This window comes from Myxocyprinus asiaticus, chromosome 29, assembly GCF_019703515.2.
Source record: "Myxocyprinus asiaticus isolate MX2 ecotype Aquarium Trade chromosome 29, UBuf_Myxa_2, whole genome shotgun sequence".
Taxonomy (NCBI): domain Eukaryota; kingdom Metazoa; phylum Chordata; class Actinopteri; order Cypriniformes; family Catostomidae; genus Myxocyprinus; species Myxocyprinus asiaticus.
Window position 1 is genome coordinate 37823937 of NC_059372.1, and position 19991 is coordinate 37843927.

Here is a 19991-nt window from a genome sequence, read left to right on the forward strand (position 1 = left end):
GGATGCCTAGTATTTTTCTTTTGCTTTGATGCCTTTGATTTAAACTGCTATCTACTTTATCACTAGGCTGTTGGATGACAATTAACATGAATGATAGATTCTTAAAATGTCCCTGATAGCTACTGTAGATGACTATAAGGTGAGGGGCAATTTCATGACTGAACTGAAAGACTGAATGTTTAACATGCGTAATGACCATTACTTTATCAAAATATCCATTTACATGAAACTGTTTGATCAGATTAATAAGTAGCCTATTAAAGCAGTAACATATTTCCTTTGAGGTGTGCTATTAAGATACAGAAGTTTTTATGATTAATTTTTTCAAGCGTTACAATTGCCTCTAACTACTATGGCTGGGTATTGATACAGATTTCCCAATTCGATTCCGATTCACAAGCTCTCGATTCTATTTGATTCCGATTCGATACTGATTCATATGGGTATATTTCAGATATAATGTCCCTTTTGCTTACATATAAAATAAATTCTCTCTCAGCCAGTGCTGTTAATTATACATGGGACCTTGAAACTAGGTACATTATGAAAATCTAAATTTTACTAATTATTAGTCCTGTCGGTTGATTAAAATTTGTAATCGCAATTAATCGCATAATTTGTGTAGTTAATCATGATTAATCACAGATTTTTAAAGTGCTGAAATTTGACACTATATATACTTATTTTCTTGTCAAAATGCATTTCTTTCAATCTTAGGAAAGAAAACAAAACAATATGTAACAATATAATTTTTTATTAACATTTTCCAAACAAAGACTTCCACAAGAAATGCACTAAAATAAAAAAATAATTCAAGTAACATTAAACATTTCCTTCCAAGTCTAAATGGGAGAAAGAAAATCATACAGGATTAAAACAGCATGAGGCTGAGTAAATGATGACAGGATTGTATTTTATTGGTGAACTATTCCTTTAAGGCATTCATTATGTTGGCTTGATTTGGTGTTTTTACAAAATCCCTAAACAAAGACAAAACTTAACAAGAGTAACTCTTACAGCTTTCAAGCTACATCCACCAAACTTGGCACAGGCCTTTAGATTGTTCTGACTTAGTATTCTATGTCTTTCCTAAATGGTCAGACTTACGGTTTTCCCGAACAGGTGATCAAAATTCCCCCAAATCCCATAGACTTGCATTGATGGAATGCTCAGACGGGCCAACAAAATGCTCATTAATTCAAACAGTACATTTTTTTTTTAAATGAAAACAAACACACATACGGCCTTTAATCTGTTTCTATCTATCTGTCTATCTGTATATCTGTCTGTCTTACTGTAAGGTCTGTTAAACCTTTTTGTCAAGCCAATATTAAAGTTTGTCTTGACAAACTAGTTAATGTTGTGGTACAAAATCACAGGTTTTTCAAGTTGTTTTGTCATCGTTAACAGTCCAGATCTGGATGAAGTGTATGATAGCCCAGTCTGATTGGTCGGCTGTGACTCGTATTCGTACACAAGACACAGTTGTGTTCACTAGTTTCTGGACAGTGGCCAGATCAAACTGTCCTTTTTCAAGAGAACCCAATGTGTGAAACTCTGAGCACTCCACCATGGACTCTGTCTTCACCAGAGTTTTTCCAAGTTCCACAATAGCAGAGGCAAGCTCATCTTTTCCATCCATTCCTGTTTTTATTCGGACACGGTAGATGAGAACTGGTTCGTGAAAGGCAACTAAGAAGAAGTTACCCGTGCCAATGGGGGACTTGCCCCAGAAATAGTCTGAGCCTTGGCTATAAGCCTTGTCGGGTGTGTAGGTCGTAAAAAACTCAATGTTTGTACTAATGTCTGCTGGAGGATTATCAGAACCTTCTTCTACAAAGTCCTCGTCCTTTAGGTTATTGTACGTCCCCTTAAAAGATGAGTAAGTGCCCATATGCTGAAACAAAGATGGGCGTAAACGAATGACTTTATCCTGCATCATCAAGGTGCGGAAATGCGACAACAAGAAGTCGCACGGCATTTCTTGGTAGAAATTATAAAGGAAACGGGACAGAGTGGGTAGGTCCCGGGATTGATAAAGTTTTCCAATGTAGCCCAGTTTGGAGAACTCTAGTGTGACCCACTTTGTGGTTGAAATCGAACGTATGTGTTTGCGTAATCTGGAGAGGAAGTTCTTTGAGCAGCTCACGTCGTCTTCCAACATGATGTAATATTGGGAGAGGTTACTGCTGAAATGGAGCAAGAAGGCATAGTCCACATTCTGCTTCGAACGGAAGGTTACGCGGTCTGGAGCGTCGTTGAAGTTCCTCTTCAAACTAGTTAGGGGGGGATAGTACTCTTGGATGGCATGGATAACCAGCAATTGACCCTTGGACAGCTGGGAGAAGAATTCATTATTAATTATCAGTAGGGTCTGCTTGATCCAGTACATGTCAAAGTCAGCGAGAAGGACCACTACAACCATTTCAGCCAGCTCCTCCTCCGAGGATTGAGAGAAGATTGATTGAAGAGTGTTCTGAAGGTAATTGCCCTTTTCCCTCTTCACAGAAGAAAGTCCCACTGTAAGGAACTCTGTAAAATGATGAAACCACAGGGACATGACTTTAGAGTTGTTTTCTGGCTTTTAGCACTGAGTTGTACCATAAAAGTTGCTTGTGTGCTATATTCCAAGTCTTCTGAAACTATATGATAACTTTTTGTGAGGAACAGACTGAAATTTAAGCTGCAGCTCTCAAATCTCACTTGCACTTCCACATATTCAAACTTGGTGCCTCACGATTGTTCATGCAACATGTGAGAACCAATGACGCTGGGTGTCAATGATGTAAAACCTGGCACAATGCGTGTTAACATGCTACAGTACATTTGAATGGGCAATAGTACTTATACAGTATGGAAATATGTCATATGGGCTTCTTTTATGTTATTTTTCATGGTTCTTTTTTAAATTTTGGAACTTGACAGCGCTGGTCACTACACACTTTAGTTTTATGGAAAATAGCAGCTCAGAAATTCTTCAAAACATCTCTTTTTGTGTTACACTGAAGAAAGAATGTCATGTGTTTGGAATGACAGGAGTTAATGAATTGAATTACACAATTTTCAACTTTGGGTGCACTTAAAAAAAGATCATCTTCACAGATGAAATACATCTAATACAAATGAGGATATAATTCTATATGATAAATTCCTTTAATGATGCATTATCTTCTAGATCTATTGCATTGTAAATACATTAAACTCACTCTTGGTCTGCTGAGGGACTCCTGCCAGCACTATAATGGAAACATTGAATTGCAGGTAATTGCCCTTGAAATCTTCAGACCAAGTCTCAGCATCCCAGACCTAGGTCAATGAAGAGAAAAAAGAAAAAAAGAAAAAGAAAAAAAGAACAAACCTTATATTGTATTTTACATAAATGTTATTCTTAACTGTTTTTAAATGTAGGACAGAATAGTACAGTATCCCTCACTGAATGCATAAATGTCAGTGAATTAGATTACAAAATAATCAAACCAAGTGGCATCTGCAAATGATGCAAAACCTTTTGGCAGAACTTCATTCACTTTTCTGAGCAATTTTAGCAATAACTTTTAACCAGCTGGTCCCAAAGCAATTTTTGGAGGTGTAGTTCATCACAATATCATCACATTTGACACCAGGAAGTCTCCAAATACTTTTCTTTATATTAATTTTATATATTAACCATATTTATATTGGTTTATAATTTATGTTTTGCTTGAAAAGTATGATATTGCTATCTTTTAAATAAATGCCACTTGGTTTGATATTTTATTGTTGTGGCAGGGTGGAGGTCGTGATTCCTCACACCCAGCCCCAAATTAGGCTGATTATGCCCGAGAGGGATACGGCCAACTGGAGACGGCAGTGCGACAGAGATTGAGTTATGGACAGCTGTCAGACAACTGTGTGTGTGTGTGTGTGTGTGTGTGTGTGTTTGCCTTTTTGGTTCAGTTTCGTATTAAACTATTATTTATATTATCAAGCTGGTTCTCGCCTCCTCCTTTCCATTGAAGTGTTACACTGATGCCGAAACCCGGGAAGGAGGAGGGATGCGCCGTTGTAGAGTCCTCGCCTCTACCATCCACCCCAATGGAGCAGCCGCGGCCATCCGCCGGGGGACGGAGGAGCTCGGCTGCCAACCGCGAGGGGAGGAGAGGCCACTGCCAGGGGCTGAGGAGACTCCTACCAGCCGCTAAAACGCGGCGGGGTCTGAGACCGCCGACCGCAAGTGGGGAGGGGCTCCTGGCCGAACGCCTGGAGCGGGAGGACCGCTGCCAGGGGTGGGGGAGACCCCTACCATCCACCGAAAACACGGCCGGGCGTTCCATCCGCCAGGGGCCGGAGGACTGCCTCCGATCCGCCCGGGAGGCGTGGCTGTCGTCCACCAGAGGGTGGAGGAGTAGCCGAGGACCAGGCTACGGCGTATCAGAGAACCGGCAAGTAAATTATTATTATTTATTTATTTTTCTCTTTCTCTTTACTCTCTCCCGCTGCCGCTCCGCGTTGGCCTTTCCCTCTCTTATTAAATATTATTATATTAAGTTGGTATCATCACCATTATGGTATGTATGTACCGTGTTTTTTTGTTGTTGTTGTTTCCCTCCCCTTGTCCCCACCCAGTTCCAGGAAGACGGGGATGACCTGCCGGCAGACGGGACCGGAAGGGCATGCCTCCCCCCAGGGAAAGGGGGGGGGTACGTCATGCCGGGGACTCCCCGGCCTGAGAGAACGAGGGAGGAGACGCTTTTTCCAGACTTATATGAGTTCCAAGATGGCACCGTGGAAAGTCGTGGTTCTCTAAGCTGAGAAACAAATCGGGTATTTCTCACAAATGGACATGTATATTCCATAAAGTTGCTAGCTACTACTGATAGATTGCTTATAGTTGCCGAATTTGAATAAATATTGACGTTGGTAGTGCAACAAGACAATATTAAATTACGAAATCAGCATCAGTTTCACTGTACAATTCAGAAAAATGGCTGAGGATCTTGGCGCAGAGATGGAGGTCAATACTTTAAAAGTAAAAAGCGGAGGAAGTTGCGATTCTTGTCCGAACACGCCAAACAAAAATCAACCTCCCAAAAAACATAAAAATGTCGTTGACTCCTCTGCCAAACAAAGTGAACTTTCTTTGAGTGATGTGCAGGAGAATATCATCCGAATTCTCTTGGAGAAAATCAACGAGCAATCCGACCAGCTTGAAAGAATGGTTAAAGAGAATTCTTCCAACATTGAAGCTTTGGGCAAATCTCTTACCTCAGTGCATGATGATGTAATGGTTCTGCAGAAAGAAAACGAAATGCTAAAAAATGCAAATGCTTTCCTGGAAAAAATGGTCAAGGAAATGAACACGAAAATTCATGACCAGGAACGTTACAGCCGCAGATGGTGCCTGCGTTTGTATGGACTGTCCGAACAAACTAATGAAAACGTGAAAATGAGAGTCATGGAAGTATGCAAAGCGGTGGTTTCGGACGCGGACAAACCTGTGGTAGCAGACGGTTTAGATGTGGCACACCGGCTGGGTAGGCTTAAAACTTCGGATGATGGCAGAAGAGTGAAACCAAGACCGGTGATCATGAGATTCGTTTCCCGTACAGCCAGAGATTTAATCTGGAAAAATTCAAAAAACAATGAGCATCTGACCACCAAGGGGCTGCGATTTAAGGAGGACTTGACTGCTTTTGACATAGAAGCAAGGAATCGTCTTTGGCCGACTTTGGAGAAAGCAAGGAAAGAAGGCAAAAATGCATACTTCAGTGGAGCGAGGGCCTTCGTTGATGGTAAAGAGATTCGTCTTGAAGAAGGCAACGGAACTACTTAGACTTATGATCGTCTTGTTGCAGTCTGCAATTGCCGGTATCTTGTAAGATAGGTTGATCTTTGTTTGGGAAAGAAAAGAAGAAATGTATGCTTTTGGGTTCTAAATCTGGTGGTTATAGGAAGGGGCTCTTTAATCTTTTCTTTCCTTAATGTTTGCAACTGTGAAAATTTTTGCCTAACATTTGTGAGAATCCCATTATGTAAAGTTTAAAGTTTAGGATTATATTTACTCTTGTGGTTCTTTAAGTAATCGTTGAACGTTATGTCTCTTTCTTTATTTTCTATCAATGCCAGAGGTATTCGTGATCTCCTGAAGAGAAAAGTTTTATTTTTGTATTGCAAAGGGAAAAGTGTAGATTTTTGTTTAATTCAGGAAACGAACGCATGTTCCTCAGATGCTGTGTTTTGGAAAAATCAGTGGGGAAAAGAGATTTGGTTGTCATTTGGCAGCAACCGCTTTTTTTAGTATTTGCCTTTACAGGGCAAATACTAAATTTCGAAAAAGATGATTGTGGTAGATGGATATTGCTTGTGTTAGATAAGGATAACGAACAATTTGTAGTAGTCAGTTGTTATGCCACTAATAATAAAGTGAACAATGATATATTTTTTTCAAATATTGAATCTAGGATTCAGCATTTCATTTCCCTATATCCTTCAGCTAAAGTTATTTGGGGAGGAGATTTCAATACTGTGTTTGATGAAACCATTGATAGATGGCCTCCTAAAACTAGACCGGGCCCTTCTAGTGAACTGGATAATGTATGTTTAAGATTGGGTCTTACTGATGTGTGGCGATGTAAGAATCCAGACAGGGAAGAATATACATGGAGTAATAAGGACTCATCTCTTCATTCTCGTATCGACTATGGGTTAGTGTCTAATGATTTAACAAATAATGTAACCTCTATATTGATAGAACCTTGCATAATGACGGATCATAAAGGAGTATTTATAAAAATAAATGTGGTACAAGAACAATCAGTCAAAAAACATAGCAGCTATTGGAAATTAAATAACAAACTGCTTGAAAATGAATGTTTAAAGGAAAAAATTAAAGATATTATTAAAAAATATAGAACAATTGCAGATTTCATATGGAAAGAACTGGGAATTAATGAAGTTTGATATTAGAACGGCATTTATTAATCAAGGAACACTGGAAACAAAAAATAAAAATATTAAGGAAAAATCAATTATTGGAGATATTTTTAATTTGTGTAAAAAGAAAAAGGAATCTTTGACTAATTGTGAGTTACAAAAATTGGATTTATTGCCAATTGAATTAGATAAGATCTATGAGGATAAAGCAAGAGGAGCATTTATTAGAACTAGACTTAAATGGTTAGAAAAAGGGGGAAAAATACAAAATATTTTTTTGGCCTCGAAAAAAGAAAATGTGATTTTGCCTCAATTTCAAAATTAATGATTAACAACAAATTAGTAGATAATTCCTCAGTTATTTCGAAATATGTTGCTCAGTTTTTTAGTAATTTGTATTCTCTCATATCAGCTACTTCCAACATTGATACTTTTTTAAATAGCTTGGTGAGTGATACCAAAAAAATAGACCAGAACTTTCAGAATATTTGTGATAAAGAAATAGACATTGAAGAGTTGAGAGAGTGCATAAACTTATTAAAGAATAACAAATCCCCAGGCAACGACGGGCTAACTGGTGATTTTTATAAGACTTTTTCCAAAGAACTTTCACCTTTTTTATTATTAGTATTTGTAGAAGCTATACAAAATGGTGAATTGAGTTATAACACTGATTCCCAAACCTAATAAAGACAAGTTATTCATTGAAAATTGGAGGCCTATTAGTTTATTAAATAATGACAGTAAATTGTTTGCAATGATTTTTGCTAGAAGACTGAAGCAAGGTTTAGACAAAATAATTGATATAGAACAGTCTGGGTTTATGCAAGGCCGTCATATCAGGAATAATATTAGACTAGTCTTAGATATGATTGATTATAATCACCTTATTGAGGATGACAGTTTTATTTTATTTATTGATTTCTATAAAGCATTTGATACGGTGATTCATGATTTTATTTTCAAAGTTATTAAATTGTTTGGTTTTGGAGATATGTTTTTGAAAGCAGTTAAAACATTGTATAGTGGATGTAATAGTTCTGTCAAACTTGCTCATGGTATCTCACAAAGATTTGATATTCATCGTGGCATTAGGCAAGGATGCCCTCTCTCTCCTTTTTTATTTTTGTTAGTCACTCAGGTTTTAGCATCGCATATAAAAAGAAATCAATTTAATGGTATCACAGCTTTAGGTGTACAATTTAAACTTAGCCAGTTCACTGATGACACTGCAGTGTTTTTGAAAAACAAATTTGAAGTACCAAAAATAATTAGATATATTGAGGAATTCACTGGTGTTTCAGGCCTAAAAATGAATATAGATAAATCTGTATTATTTCCCCTCAAAGATTGCTCCTCTTCAGAAATAGAGAACATTCCAGTTAAACATAAATTAACATATTTAGGTATAATAATTTGTAAAAATGAAAAACAAAGGAGTCAATTAAATTTTGAAACAATTATTGAGAAAACTAAAAAGAAATTTAATTTGTGGTTAATGAGGGACATCTCATTATTTGGGAGGGTATTATTGTCAAAGGCGGAAGGTATATCTAGATCTGTCTATACGTCATTATCGTTAGAGGTGCCTCCCAAGACTATTAAAGATTTAGATCAGATTCTTTATAACTTTATTTGAAGGAAAAAAACACATTATTTGAAAAAAAGGAGGTAATTTGTAATCCTAAAGAGCAAGGGGGACTGGAGGTCTTAGATTATAATACTCTCAATGACACTTTTAAAATGAAATGGTTGATAGAGTTTATGAAGAATAGAGAAAGTCCTTGGAATGCATTTCCTAATTATATATTTAATACTCTTGGAGGCATAGACTTTGTTGAAATGTAATTTTTCTGTTGAGAAAATTCCTGTTAAATTGGCCAGTTTTCACAGACAAGCCCTATTAGCATGGAAATTGGTGTATAAGCACAATTTTTCACCCCACAACTATTTCATATGGAATAACAAGGACATATTATTTAAAAACAAATCTTTATTCTATCATACTTGGTTCAAGGAAGGTATTCTTTTAATAAGACAGTTAGTTAATTCCCATGGGTACCTGTTGTCATATACTGAATTTTACAGAAATTTCAATTACCAGTTAAACCAAGAGAATTTGCTATTGTTTTTGACGCAATTCCAAAGAGTGTGATGTTACTTTTGAAAAACTGTAACTCAGAAGAAATCAGCATGGTTAATCTTTGTGGAAACATTTTCATTGAAAATGTTGATGTTTTAAAACAACAGTGTAGCAATAAGATTATAAGGAATGCTCTTTGTTCTGTGTCCTTACCGGCAGCAAGATTTTTATGGTCTTCTTTATTCGGTAATATCTCTTGGGTTAAAGTAAGGAAACTGCCAAATAAGTTTTGTGTCAATAACAAAGTTAAGGAAGTGTCTTACAAAATACTTCATAGAATTTATCCTGCTAAGCATGTTTTGGAAAGATTTAAGCTTAATATTTCGTATTCCTGTGATTTTTGTGGTCAAGATAAAGAAACTATTTTGCATCTTTTTTTTCATTGTCTTTACTCAAGATTATTTTGGAAGGATTTGGAATTTTATATTAACAGAAAAATGGAGTGTATGATAGAAATTTGTATATTTTATGTACTTTTTTATACAGAAAAAGAAAATTTGAATTGTAAAGAACAACATATTATACATTTGTTTATTTTGTTAGGAAAATTCCATATACATAAAAAGAAGTGGGCTCAATGTAAACCAAATTTTGCACATTTTATAAATGACTTTATATTATATGTAAATCTCTTGGAACAAACAAAAAACAAAAAAGCACTGAAAACATGTAATGCTCTGAAAGCATTGAAATGTATGTAATTTTCTTCCTTTATTTTTTATTTTTTTCTCTCTCTCTGGCAGCTAATGTTAATTTGATTATGTGGATATGTAATACCTCTTGTTCTTGTGGCATTGAATCAATCAAGCATTTAAAAAAAAAAAAAGAACGAGGGAGGAATGTGGCAGGGCGGAGGGCTGGCCAGGTTGTGATTCCGCACACCCGGCCCCGAATTAGGCTGATTAAGCCCGAGAGGGATAAGGCCAACCGGAGACGGCAGTGCGACAGAGAGTGAGTTACGGACAGCTGTCCGACACCTGTGTGTGTTTGTCTTTTTGGTTCATTTTCGTTTTAAACTATTATTTATATTATCAAGCCGGTTCTCGCCTCCTCCTTTCCATTGAGGTACACTCAGCCCCGACCTCTGCCCTGTCACAATTGTCTAATAATTATTGGGGCCATTGTGGTTTTCAAATATGTGCTTAATTCAAATTTGCTTCTCTTTAATATACACCATATTACAAAAACTTTAAACTGTAATGGGTATCTGTTGGGATATAATCTTTTTTTTATTTTTTTTATGGACCCATTTTATATTAGGTGTCATTAAGTACTATGTACGTAAGCATTTGATAAAATATACTTATGTATTTATGTGTTGTTGCATTGTGTTTTAAAGTACCTCCATTTAATTGCATCTGTAGTTACACTGTTGACCTTAGCCCTAACCCAAGACCAACCCTGACCCTAAACCCTAAACCTACCCATACTTCAACCTCAGTAGCAGCAAATGTGAATCTTCTGATAATTTTGCAGAACAGCATATAGTTACACAATAAGTATTTATTTTAATGTTAGTACATAGTAGTTAATGACACCTAATATAAAGTGGGACCAAAAAAATTATAATTAACAATGTTTTAGGATGTAATTTATTAAATGAACCCATGCAAAGGAAAGGAAAGAACTGCTATGGAAATGTGATTGTGGTCAAACACACGCATTTTTCTACTTAACGATGTATTGTTTACAACATTGTCAGACTAAAAACAGCATGAAGGCATGACTGAAAACCAGTGTACGGCAAGTTACTCAAAAAGGTAATCCACTGCAAATTTCTATTTCTCAAATTTAATCAGATTACTTTACTGATTACTAAATTGAAAAAATAATTAAAATACTCAGTTCAAAATAATGTCTATATTTCCTCATTTATTGTCACTTGCAGGTCATACAGAGCATCACACGTTTCTGCCTTACAATGACTCGTTAGGGAACAAGTGGCTTTCAACAGTCACAGAAACACAAACAGATGTACAGTACACATTAACAGAATTCAAATTTGAAATGTATCCTACATAAATATCATTTTAGATATACGTGTCACCCAAGTCATGTACTTAAACGTAATTAACTAAACTGAAAGTTAGTAACTGTAATCTGATTACAAGAATTGTAATGTAATGGATTACACTACTTTGTCTAAAAAAGCAATTAGATTACACCCAACACAGATGGTAACATACCTGATGTTTCTAAGAAATTATAAACTGTATTAACATGTCAACTGTAAGGTTTGGAATCATTCTAACAGTAAATTCAGTAAAGAAAGGGAAAGTGGGCTTCGTTTACCTTTCCTGTTTGTGTTCTCCGCATGTAGATGTAGATACTGGCCAAAATGAAAAGAACAGCTGCTAACTGGATGGCTTTTTTCAAATGGAATCTCATCCCCCACCTTTTTCTGTGACCAAAACATTAGGATATTAATGCTCTAACTTCAATTCCACTAACAGTAAACACATCATTACTTGGTTTTAAGTACTTTTTCTAATAAATTTGATAATCTGTAATATAGTTTGGATTATTAATGTTTGAATAATTAATGGACAATTATGAACCAGCTGACATATTAACATTGAACAGTAGAAAGGTGCAGTACAGTAAGCCTGGTTTCCCCCAAGGTTAGTCCTTCTGAAACTAGAAAAGTTTGCAAGGGGAGTATGAACACATGTAGATATGTTAAAAGATACTGTATATGTAGGCATTCAATTATTTATTATTTCTTTCTTAATTTTTGTAGTGCTGCATTGCACACTTATACTTCATACCAAAAAGCCACATCCACCTTTGTGTGTTAAAGGTGTGTTCAGGTATGTTAATCCAAGTCATGCTCTTTCAAGAGCATTTGTGCAAGATATTGCACTGGTATAAACATTAAAATACACACTGTTTTGAAAGTAGCCAGATTTGAACACTATACTATACGTCTCAACATAAGACTATAGTTTGACAGAACTCATAACCAGTAAACTGCCATAAGCCAGTAAACCCGGCATTTTATCATATGTGCAAGGATACCAGAAAGGGAATGTTTATTGGCAGGGATTTGCCTATATCTGATTGCGTAACCAGAAGTTAATCCACCTTAAAAAGTATAGTCCCACCTCTTAAAGTACAATTTAGACAAATTTACAGATCAAATAAGATTTTTTGTACAGAACAAGTAATCCACAGTTAAAACTTTAAACAGGCTGAATATTTTAAATCTCCGCAATGTTAGCTGGTTGTTTTTACAAACAGAGAGACATGTCTGTGGCGATTAACAGCATGTCACAGATGCTGTCTAAGGAGCTTAACTTGTTTTGAACACAGAAATTTATTTTTGGAAGTTATAGTTTATTATTCCTTTTCACATATTCATTGTTCTTGGTCAATACATTATATTTATTTTTAAGTTTTTATCAAAGATCAAGCTTTTTTTTACCCCCATGATTCATTAATGTACTTCATATTAGGGATGTGCCAGAAGCTGAATACCTTATTTGGAAAGGCACGAATAATGACTTCAAAACGTATATCGGATTCATCCGAATAATATTTAAAAAAAAACTGTTTGACTGATTACCCAAGAGTCAGAAGTATAAAGCGGCATTTTAAATAAACAATATTTAGAGCTCTGTAGGTCCATACAATGGAAGTGAATGGTGATCAACGTTTTGAAGGTCCAAAAACATATAAAGCCAGCATAAAAATAATCCACATGACTCCAGTGGATCCATGTCTTCAGAAGTGATATGACAGATGTGGGTGAGAAACAGATGAATATTTAGGTCAGTTTTTTTTTTAATGATCATTTCCCACATACATTTTACCCTCCTTTTGTTTTTGGCAATTCACATTCTTTGTGCAATCACCACCTACTGGGCAGGGAGGAGAATTTATAGCTAAAAAGGACTTAAATATTGACCTTTTTGTCACCCACACCTATAATATTGCTTCTGAAGACATTGATTTAACCACCAAGTCTTTTGGATTACTTTCAAGCTGTCTTTATGTAGTTTTTGGACCTTCAAAATTTTGGTACCCATTTAGTTCACAGAGTTGAGATATTCTTCTAAAATTCATACACATCCGGGATGGCATGAGGGTGAGTAAATGATGAGAGAATTCTCATTTTTGGGTGAATTATCCCTTTAATTGACACGTTCCATGCTTTCATTTATTTTTTTGTTGATATTGGGTCAGTCTGCCACTCACGCTCCCCTCCAAGGTCCACGGTGCGAGGGACGGCAGCGTCACTGGTGGCGGTCTGTCTTCCCAGGCCCACGGCAAGCGTGAGGGGAAGGCAGACCAGCATCTAGCCCGTTGGCGGCAACGTGAGCAGTTAACCCCGGCGACTCATTAACGCGTCCGGGGGTCTGAGGAACAGGTCTGGCAGCGTGTCTACCTCGTCCAGCTCTGAACCCTCCCAGGTCCTGGGCATGCGAGGATGCCAGTGTGTGCACACATGGAGATTTGAAGCAGGCTCCCCGAGATAAGGTGTGCTCTGTGTTTTAAAGACAGCGGTGATGAAGCATTATTCCCATCAGGTGTGCTTCATTCACCGCTGACTAAACGAGGCTTATTAATTATGCACCTCTTCTCGCTCTCCTGCCCAACTCCCGTAATGAGCCTGGCTGAAGGGCGGCCCTAAGAGGCGGGGCGATGATGACGAGCTAGAGGGGCGGATCATTCCACCACAATATTTAATGTAAAACCGTGATTGAGGCTATAATGTTTTATAGGAGCAGGGAACTAGAGGGGTGATGAAAACAAAAAACCTTGAAAGGGTTCTATTTAGCACCAAAGAGTTTTCTGTAATTGTAACAAGCCGAAGAACCGGGGGGAGTGCTGACTGGTTTGAGAAAACCCAGATTTAGAGCAATAATGTGATATTCAACGTTATGCAAAACTACTATATTATCTCTGCAAGGTTTATAATAAGAAAAAGAAAAAATTATATAAACAAATAACTAGCCTTTGACTAAAAATGATAATGATTAACTGTTGAATGATTAGCTCAAAAGGGTTTTATCAAGATATACAGTTTCAGAACTGCTGTGATTACTGGCTCATAAAACTATACTTCCTCATAGGCAAAGGTGAACTTGGTCTCCATGCTTTTGCCATTATCTACTCTAGTTGCGGTGGATGAAAGCACACCATGTTACCTGAACACCGAAAGACAATGATGGTCATTTTTAACCAGGCAAACTGGTTTTAGTACATAAAGTACTGTGCAAAAGTCTAAGGCACATAAGCTGCTTCACAAAAGCATTTGTCTTCAGATGGTTATTTATATCTTCAGCTTTAGTGTTTCAATAGGAAATATAAATGTTACACTCCCAAACATTACTTTTGCAAATAGAAAAGATTAGAATAGAAGAACAGGGAGCCCTGCAACAAATGTCATGGCCCCCACAAAGCCCAACACTGAACATCGTGTCAGTCTGAGATTACATAAAGAGACAGAAGCAATTGAGGCAGTCTAAATAGATAGAAGAACTGTGGTGATTTCTCCAAGAAGCTCAGAACATCCTATCTGCCAATAACTAAGAAAAACTGTATCCAGGTGTACCTAGGAGAATTGGTGCTGTTTTAAAGGCAAAGGTGGTCACACTGAATATTGATTTAGCTTTGTGTGTGTGTGTGTGTGTGTGTGCGTTTACTGGACTTTGTATGACATTAAGTGATAAATGAAAGCTATTTATGGCATTATTTTTGAAGACATCCTCACTATGCAACAAGATAAGATAAGAAGATAAAAATTACAAAGGACTGCCTGCCTGGCTTTCACTGGCACTTCCTTAAAAGTAACCTAATTTACATCTCAAATGACTTTGGGCACTTGCTTTTCATAAATAGACATAGGCCTAGTCTATACACGAAAGAAACAGGTGTATGACTAAAAGTCTAAGCTCGTACAAGAAATGTAGCCAATGAAGATTAAAATTTAACCACAAAGTTAACCAAATTGCTTGTGCACGTACAATTTTTCAGTTCAAAAAATATGCAGTAGTGTTCAGCATTAATAAAAGCACCCATGTCATATAAACCAGAACCAGAATGAGCTTTATTGCCAAGTAAGCTTACACATACAAGGAATTTGTCTTGGTGACAGAAGCTTCCAGTGTACAACCATACAAAAACAATACAAAAACAGCAGCAAGACATAGATAACCACCACAGTAAAATACAGGTTCTCAAAACTTAATGCGCTGCAACCTAGACAGTATTTCTGGGCATCATTGGCTCTTTCCGAACGTTCGGCTTAAGCGTTTGCAATGCGCGCAACGGTGCCCAAAATTCGATTCGAGCGTTCGGCGCAATTGATGACAAACGTTATTTTTCGAACGTTCGCAACTCTATGATGCTCAAAAATAGTAGCAACATTTCGGAAGGTGCCCATGCTGTCACAAAGTGCCTCAAAATACTATTTAGTTGAGTAGTTTACTTGGTTTTGAATCACATGCACATAAACAAACCATTATGTAAAATAGTAACACCAAATTTCGGTTTCAATTTATTTGAGGGAGTTCAATAAATGATTAAGCCCACTTACCTTCAGCTATATCACTTATAAACCTATAAACATGCAGCAGTAAAAGTCCCTTTCCACTGTATGCCTTCACGCGAGTTTAGGTCACACTTCCTTGTGTCCTTCAGTCGCTCTTCGTCTTTGACACCTTATTTAGTGCGTTTTTAAATGCGGTGACCCTGATGGTGCGGAATCATATCTCATTTCAATGCGAATATGAACGCTTAATTTTATGTTCGAATATAACAGTCAAAGGTTGACTGAAATTTCTAGTCATATAAGTGTAGTTAATGTATTGTGGTTATGAAGCTTTTTCCTTGTCAAACAGGGGCCGGTTGCACCAGCTTTACGTACATTACAATGGGCACTAAATAACTTACGCACTACTAAATATTTGAGCGTTGCACCGTCAAACTTAGGTAGGACTACGTATAAACTAAATATTTACGCAAGCCTCCAACCAGGAGTAACGGATGGAATAAAAAAGCAGACTTATTTAATTACATCAATGAGCTCATGTTTTGGCTGACAGGCATCAATCCTTTCAACATATATGATGGTGTTGGCATTTACACTAGTTTACATTTACGAGAGAGAAAAAAAAAATTACTTTTAAACAGCTCTTTACCTTGAAACCGATCAAACGGTGCCATTTTCAGGATGCGTCGTCCGGTGTCAAGTTTCAACATAAACGAAATATATAAGATATTAAAATGAATAAATGTCTATTTTTCCAGCCTGTTGTATTAGTATTTATTTATCACCCTCATTTATTTAGACACAATTCTTGTTATTTACACAGGGCAAATATACTATTTATTAAATCTACTTTTATTATGTATTGTATTTTAATGGGGATGTAATTTATTACAGCTGAGCAAACAAGGTTTGAACATCAACATAACAAGATCAAATTGCAGCTGATGGCTTCTTTGTACAAATTTGAAGGCTTCTTATTGGATAAATATAGGAAAAACGTCATATTATTTGACTACGCATTACTTTACGGAGAGCTTACGACCTACTAGTTAAGTGTTGCCTTAAGAACAGGTGGTGCAACCAAATTAAGCACTGACTTAGTTACAAACTAACTAGTGGTTACTAAGCCCTTAGTGTGAACTTTACGTCCCAACTTACGTGAGAACTTACGCACAGCTGGTGCAACCGTACCCAGATGAGGAGGTTACTCATGATCTATCATGTCAGGTCTTTCCTGTAGGACTTCTAGGAATCTAATCAACACATTAACAGAGAACCATGTTTGTGCATAGATTAGTTTACTAGTTATTTTATTTTTGTCTCAACAATAATAACAACACTATTATTATTATTTTTATGGTCATTATATTCTATAAAACATAAACATGTCTTTTTAGCTTCGATTTGGTTTTAATGGTTTATGATATTATACATTCTATCAGACAAAGAAGTATTGAAATGTTGCCTTAAACTGTTAATAAACTGCATTATGCCAAATCTCAAGCTGACTTTTGTGTCCATTTACACTGATGAGCCAAAACATTCCCAGATAGCAAGGTGACATTGAATCAATGTTGATTTTTGGTTGATTAACTGTTGTACACCTCTGACTGCAATTCAGTGACGTCAAGGCCACATTGTGATTGGTTATCAAGGCACACGTGATCCAAGTTGACAGTTACGCTTTCTCCAACGGAAGAGCCACTCAACTGGCTCACCCTCCAGGTAAGTATTAATTAAAATGTTGTCTGAAGTATTTTCTGAGGTAGTTTGTCAGTTAAAATTCGTCAAAATTATGGTAGGTAACTTAATTAGCCTAAATGTACACCCATTTTGGTGATTAATTTAAATAGGAGTGTATTACTTGTTTCTGTTCAAACGATAAACAGATTTAACGGCCGGCTGGCCTCCTCAGCTAGTTAGGGTGGCAAAGGAAATGTTGCTTTCTGAGGTAAATTATTTGTTAAAATTTGTGAAAAATTTGGATGGATCAATTAATCGTGATTAATTAACGCCCATGTTTGTTTTATTATTTCTGTGATTTATAACTGTGTTTCTCGTTGCTGTTTCACAATAAACGGATATTTTGTCACTCAAGTAAATTGAGCGGGAATTCATCGGAACCACTTTCAGGCTCTGTGCTGGGAAGACATTTTCCAATTTTCCAGTGCTCTTGAACGTGGCATAACAGACTCTGCGCGCGAAACAGACAAAAGGACGACAGAGACGGAGAGGAGGCATAAAGGCACTTTTGCGTCGGACCTACGCCGTAGCCTCCGCATCTGTTTGGATTTATAGTTCTGCGTCGCCGCTAGTTGGCAAAGCGCAGCAACAGAAGAAGACGTCTGTTTACCTTGGTGCTTGGGGAAGCGGTGCATAGATCGCAACTTTTGTTCAAACTTGAGTTAATTAACATTTATTGGAAGCTCTATTAAATATATCTGTCACGTTTTGACTGACATTGTTGTTAAATGGATAAATGTATTATGAACGTTTTTAGCTCGCTAGATTCATTTATGGTTTTTGAGCTTGACTGTTCAACCCGTTTGTATGTAATAAGCCTCAGCACTTTCATTAAAAGCTTTCATAAAATGCTATTACATTCATTCCTAATGAATGTGAAACTACTGCATATATATATATATATATATATTTTATCATCCTGGAGAAGGTCTGTGGTTACACAATGGACCAATCACAACTGTTGCGGACCGCGGATACGCGACACCTAGTTACATTTGGTTACATTTTTGTAGAGGTGCACGTCAGACTACGGCGTAGGTCCTTATTTATTATTTACTTTATTATTATTATTATTATTATGATTGTTTTCCTTTTTGGTGTGGGTGTTCCCAAGAAAATCACACTGTGTTCAGGTGGTGAATATGTATTTATTTTAATGATTCCCACCCCTTTCTTTTTTTTTTTTCCTACAGTGTCCCGCAACTCCAAAGCGGATTTCTCCTCCAGACACAAGGTTTTGTTTGTAGTAAGCCTCCCATTTTTTTGTACTAACAACGCACCATTTGCAGAACAATGTCCGCTGGTTGGTCTAAGAGGTGACACTTGAGAAAAATAGTACAAGCAACAGAGTCTGACATCTTGCTTAAGTTTCAGGAGACTGTCAGATAGAAACGAGATGTTGTTGAAGATCCTATTTTGAGTGAGCATTCTGGTTTGGTTGCCAAGGAGTCTGGTAGTCCCATTTCTGATGACTCAGAGTTTGCTGGTCCAGTTTCTGAAATGCCAGGATCCCAGATCACTAATTGCACAGGTTTATATTCTTTTCCAGTTGAGAGTCCTCACATATCAGCAGCTAGTGAGTCAGATGACTGCGATAGTGATGGCAATGATACTCCAAAACATGATTTTCTTGTATGGAGTTTGAGATATTGGGCCACAACTTTCTCAGTGTCATTTGTTGTATTTACAGCGCTTCTGAATATTCTGAGGGTTTTTCACCTCCAACTCCCAAAAGATGCAAGGAGGTCCTTAGGAGTCAATTTGATGTGCCTACTACCAAAATGGAGGGAGGGGAATACTACCACTTTGGCTTGACAAAGAGACTGCTGTCCCGTCTGAAATGTTTGACCTTGTCAACAAATTAACATACACTAAAGCTTCAATTCAGTATTGATGGGGCTTCCTCTTTTTAGAAGCTCCAAGGTTCAGTTTTGGCCAATTCCAGCTTTAGTCAATTGTGATTACAGAAAGTCCCCATTCATTGTTGGTCTGTTTTTTGGGAATAGCAAGCCAAAAAGCGTGTTTGAATACTTAAGCACTTTTGTTAAAGATATGACACACTTTCTGACTAATGGTATCATTTACAATGGTAGAAAGTTTCAAGTTATTGTCTCTTCATTTGTGTGTGATGCACCTGCTCGTGCCTTCGTGAAGAATACTAAGGCTCACAATGGTTATTCTGGGTGCGACAAATGCTGCCAAGTAGGGGAGTGGAAAAACAAGATGACATACCCTGAAACAAATGTAAAACCACGGACTGATGCAGACTTTGATACGATGCTTGATGATGAACATCACTTAGGACAGAAGCTTTCTCCTTTAAGTGGCATAGTAAAAATGGTCTCAATGTTCCCATTTGACTATATGCACCTTTGCTGTTTAGGTGTCACTAAGGCCCATTACCTTCTCAGTTTAGCTCAGCTGAACAATATAGAAAAGTTACCACATATAAATATACATTATCCACAGAGGAAGGAGATAACTGCATACAGGTAGGAGATGCAATTGCTCTTGTTAAGAATATAATTAAGGTGGAAGAACAAATATTTGTACTATATCAAAACTTCAGACATCAGGAGTCATACTTTTCATATCCTTTCATGTTTTCATTCATAGGGTGTTACAAGGTCTGGCAGATGCATGACAATCTTGATGCAAGCAGACTGGCACACATTCTAAATAAATATGTTCTCTACC

The 19991-nt window shown here is 37.0% G+C and overlaps 1 protein-coding gene across 3 annotated transcripts; it reads right to left on the bottom strand.

The window, feature by feature from the left end:
• Positions 1-770: 770 nt before the first annotated feature.
• Positions 771-16065, bottom strand: LOC127420040 (alpha-1,3-mannosyl-glycoprotein 4-beta-N-acetylglucosaminyltransferase C-like). 3 transcript variants are annotated; one of them, XM_051661980.1, is made up of 5 exons: positions 15597-16065; positions 11348-11456; positions 4560-4787; positions 3207-3306; positions 771-2532 (listed from the first exon to the last, which is right to left on the bottom strand). In XM_051661980.1, exons 2-5 carry the CDS (start codon positions 11441-11443, stop codon positions 1385-1387), a joined length of 1572 nt encoding a protein of 523 aa, XP_051517940.1. In that variant the 5' UTR covers positions 11444-11456; positions 15597-16065; the 3' UTR covers positions 771-1384. The 3 variants fall into 3 exon arrangements, with proteins under 3 accessions (XP_051517940.1, XP_051517942.1, XP_051517941.1); XM_051661982.1 differs by lacking the exon at positions 4560-4787; XM_051661981.1 differs by lacking the exons at positions 11348-11456; positions 15597-16065 and adding an exon at positions 5475-5601.
• Between the last annotated feature and the right edge of the window lie 3926 nt (positions 16066-19991).

Excerpts from the sequence above, each read along its gene's own strand:
- LOC127420040 (XM_051661980.1), bottom strand. The coding sequence starts at position 11,443 with ATGAGATTCCATTTGAAAAAAGCCATCCAGTTAGCAGCTGTTCTTTTC. Across the intron at positions 3,307-4,559 it reads AACAACAACAAAAAAACACG|GTCTGGGATGCTGAGACTTG; the intron begins GTACATACATAC and ends TCATTGACCTAG. Across the intron at positions 2,533-3,206 it reads AGTCCCTCAGCAGACCAAGA|AGTTCCTTACAGTGGGACTT; the intron begins GTGAGTTTAATG and ends ATCATTTTACAG.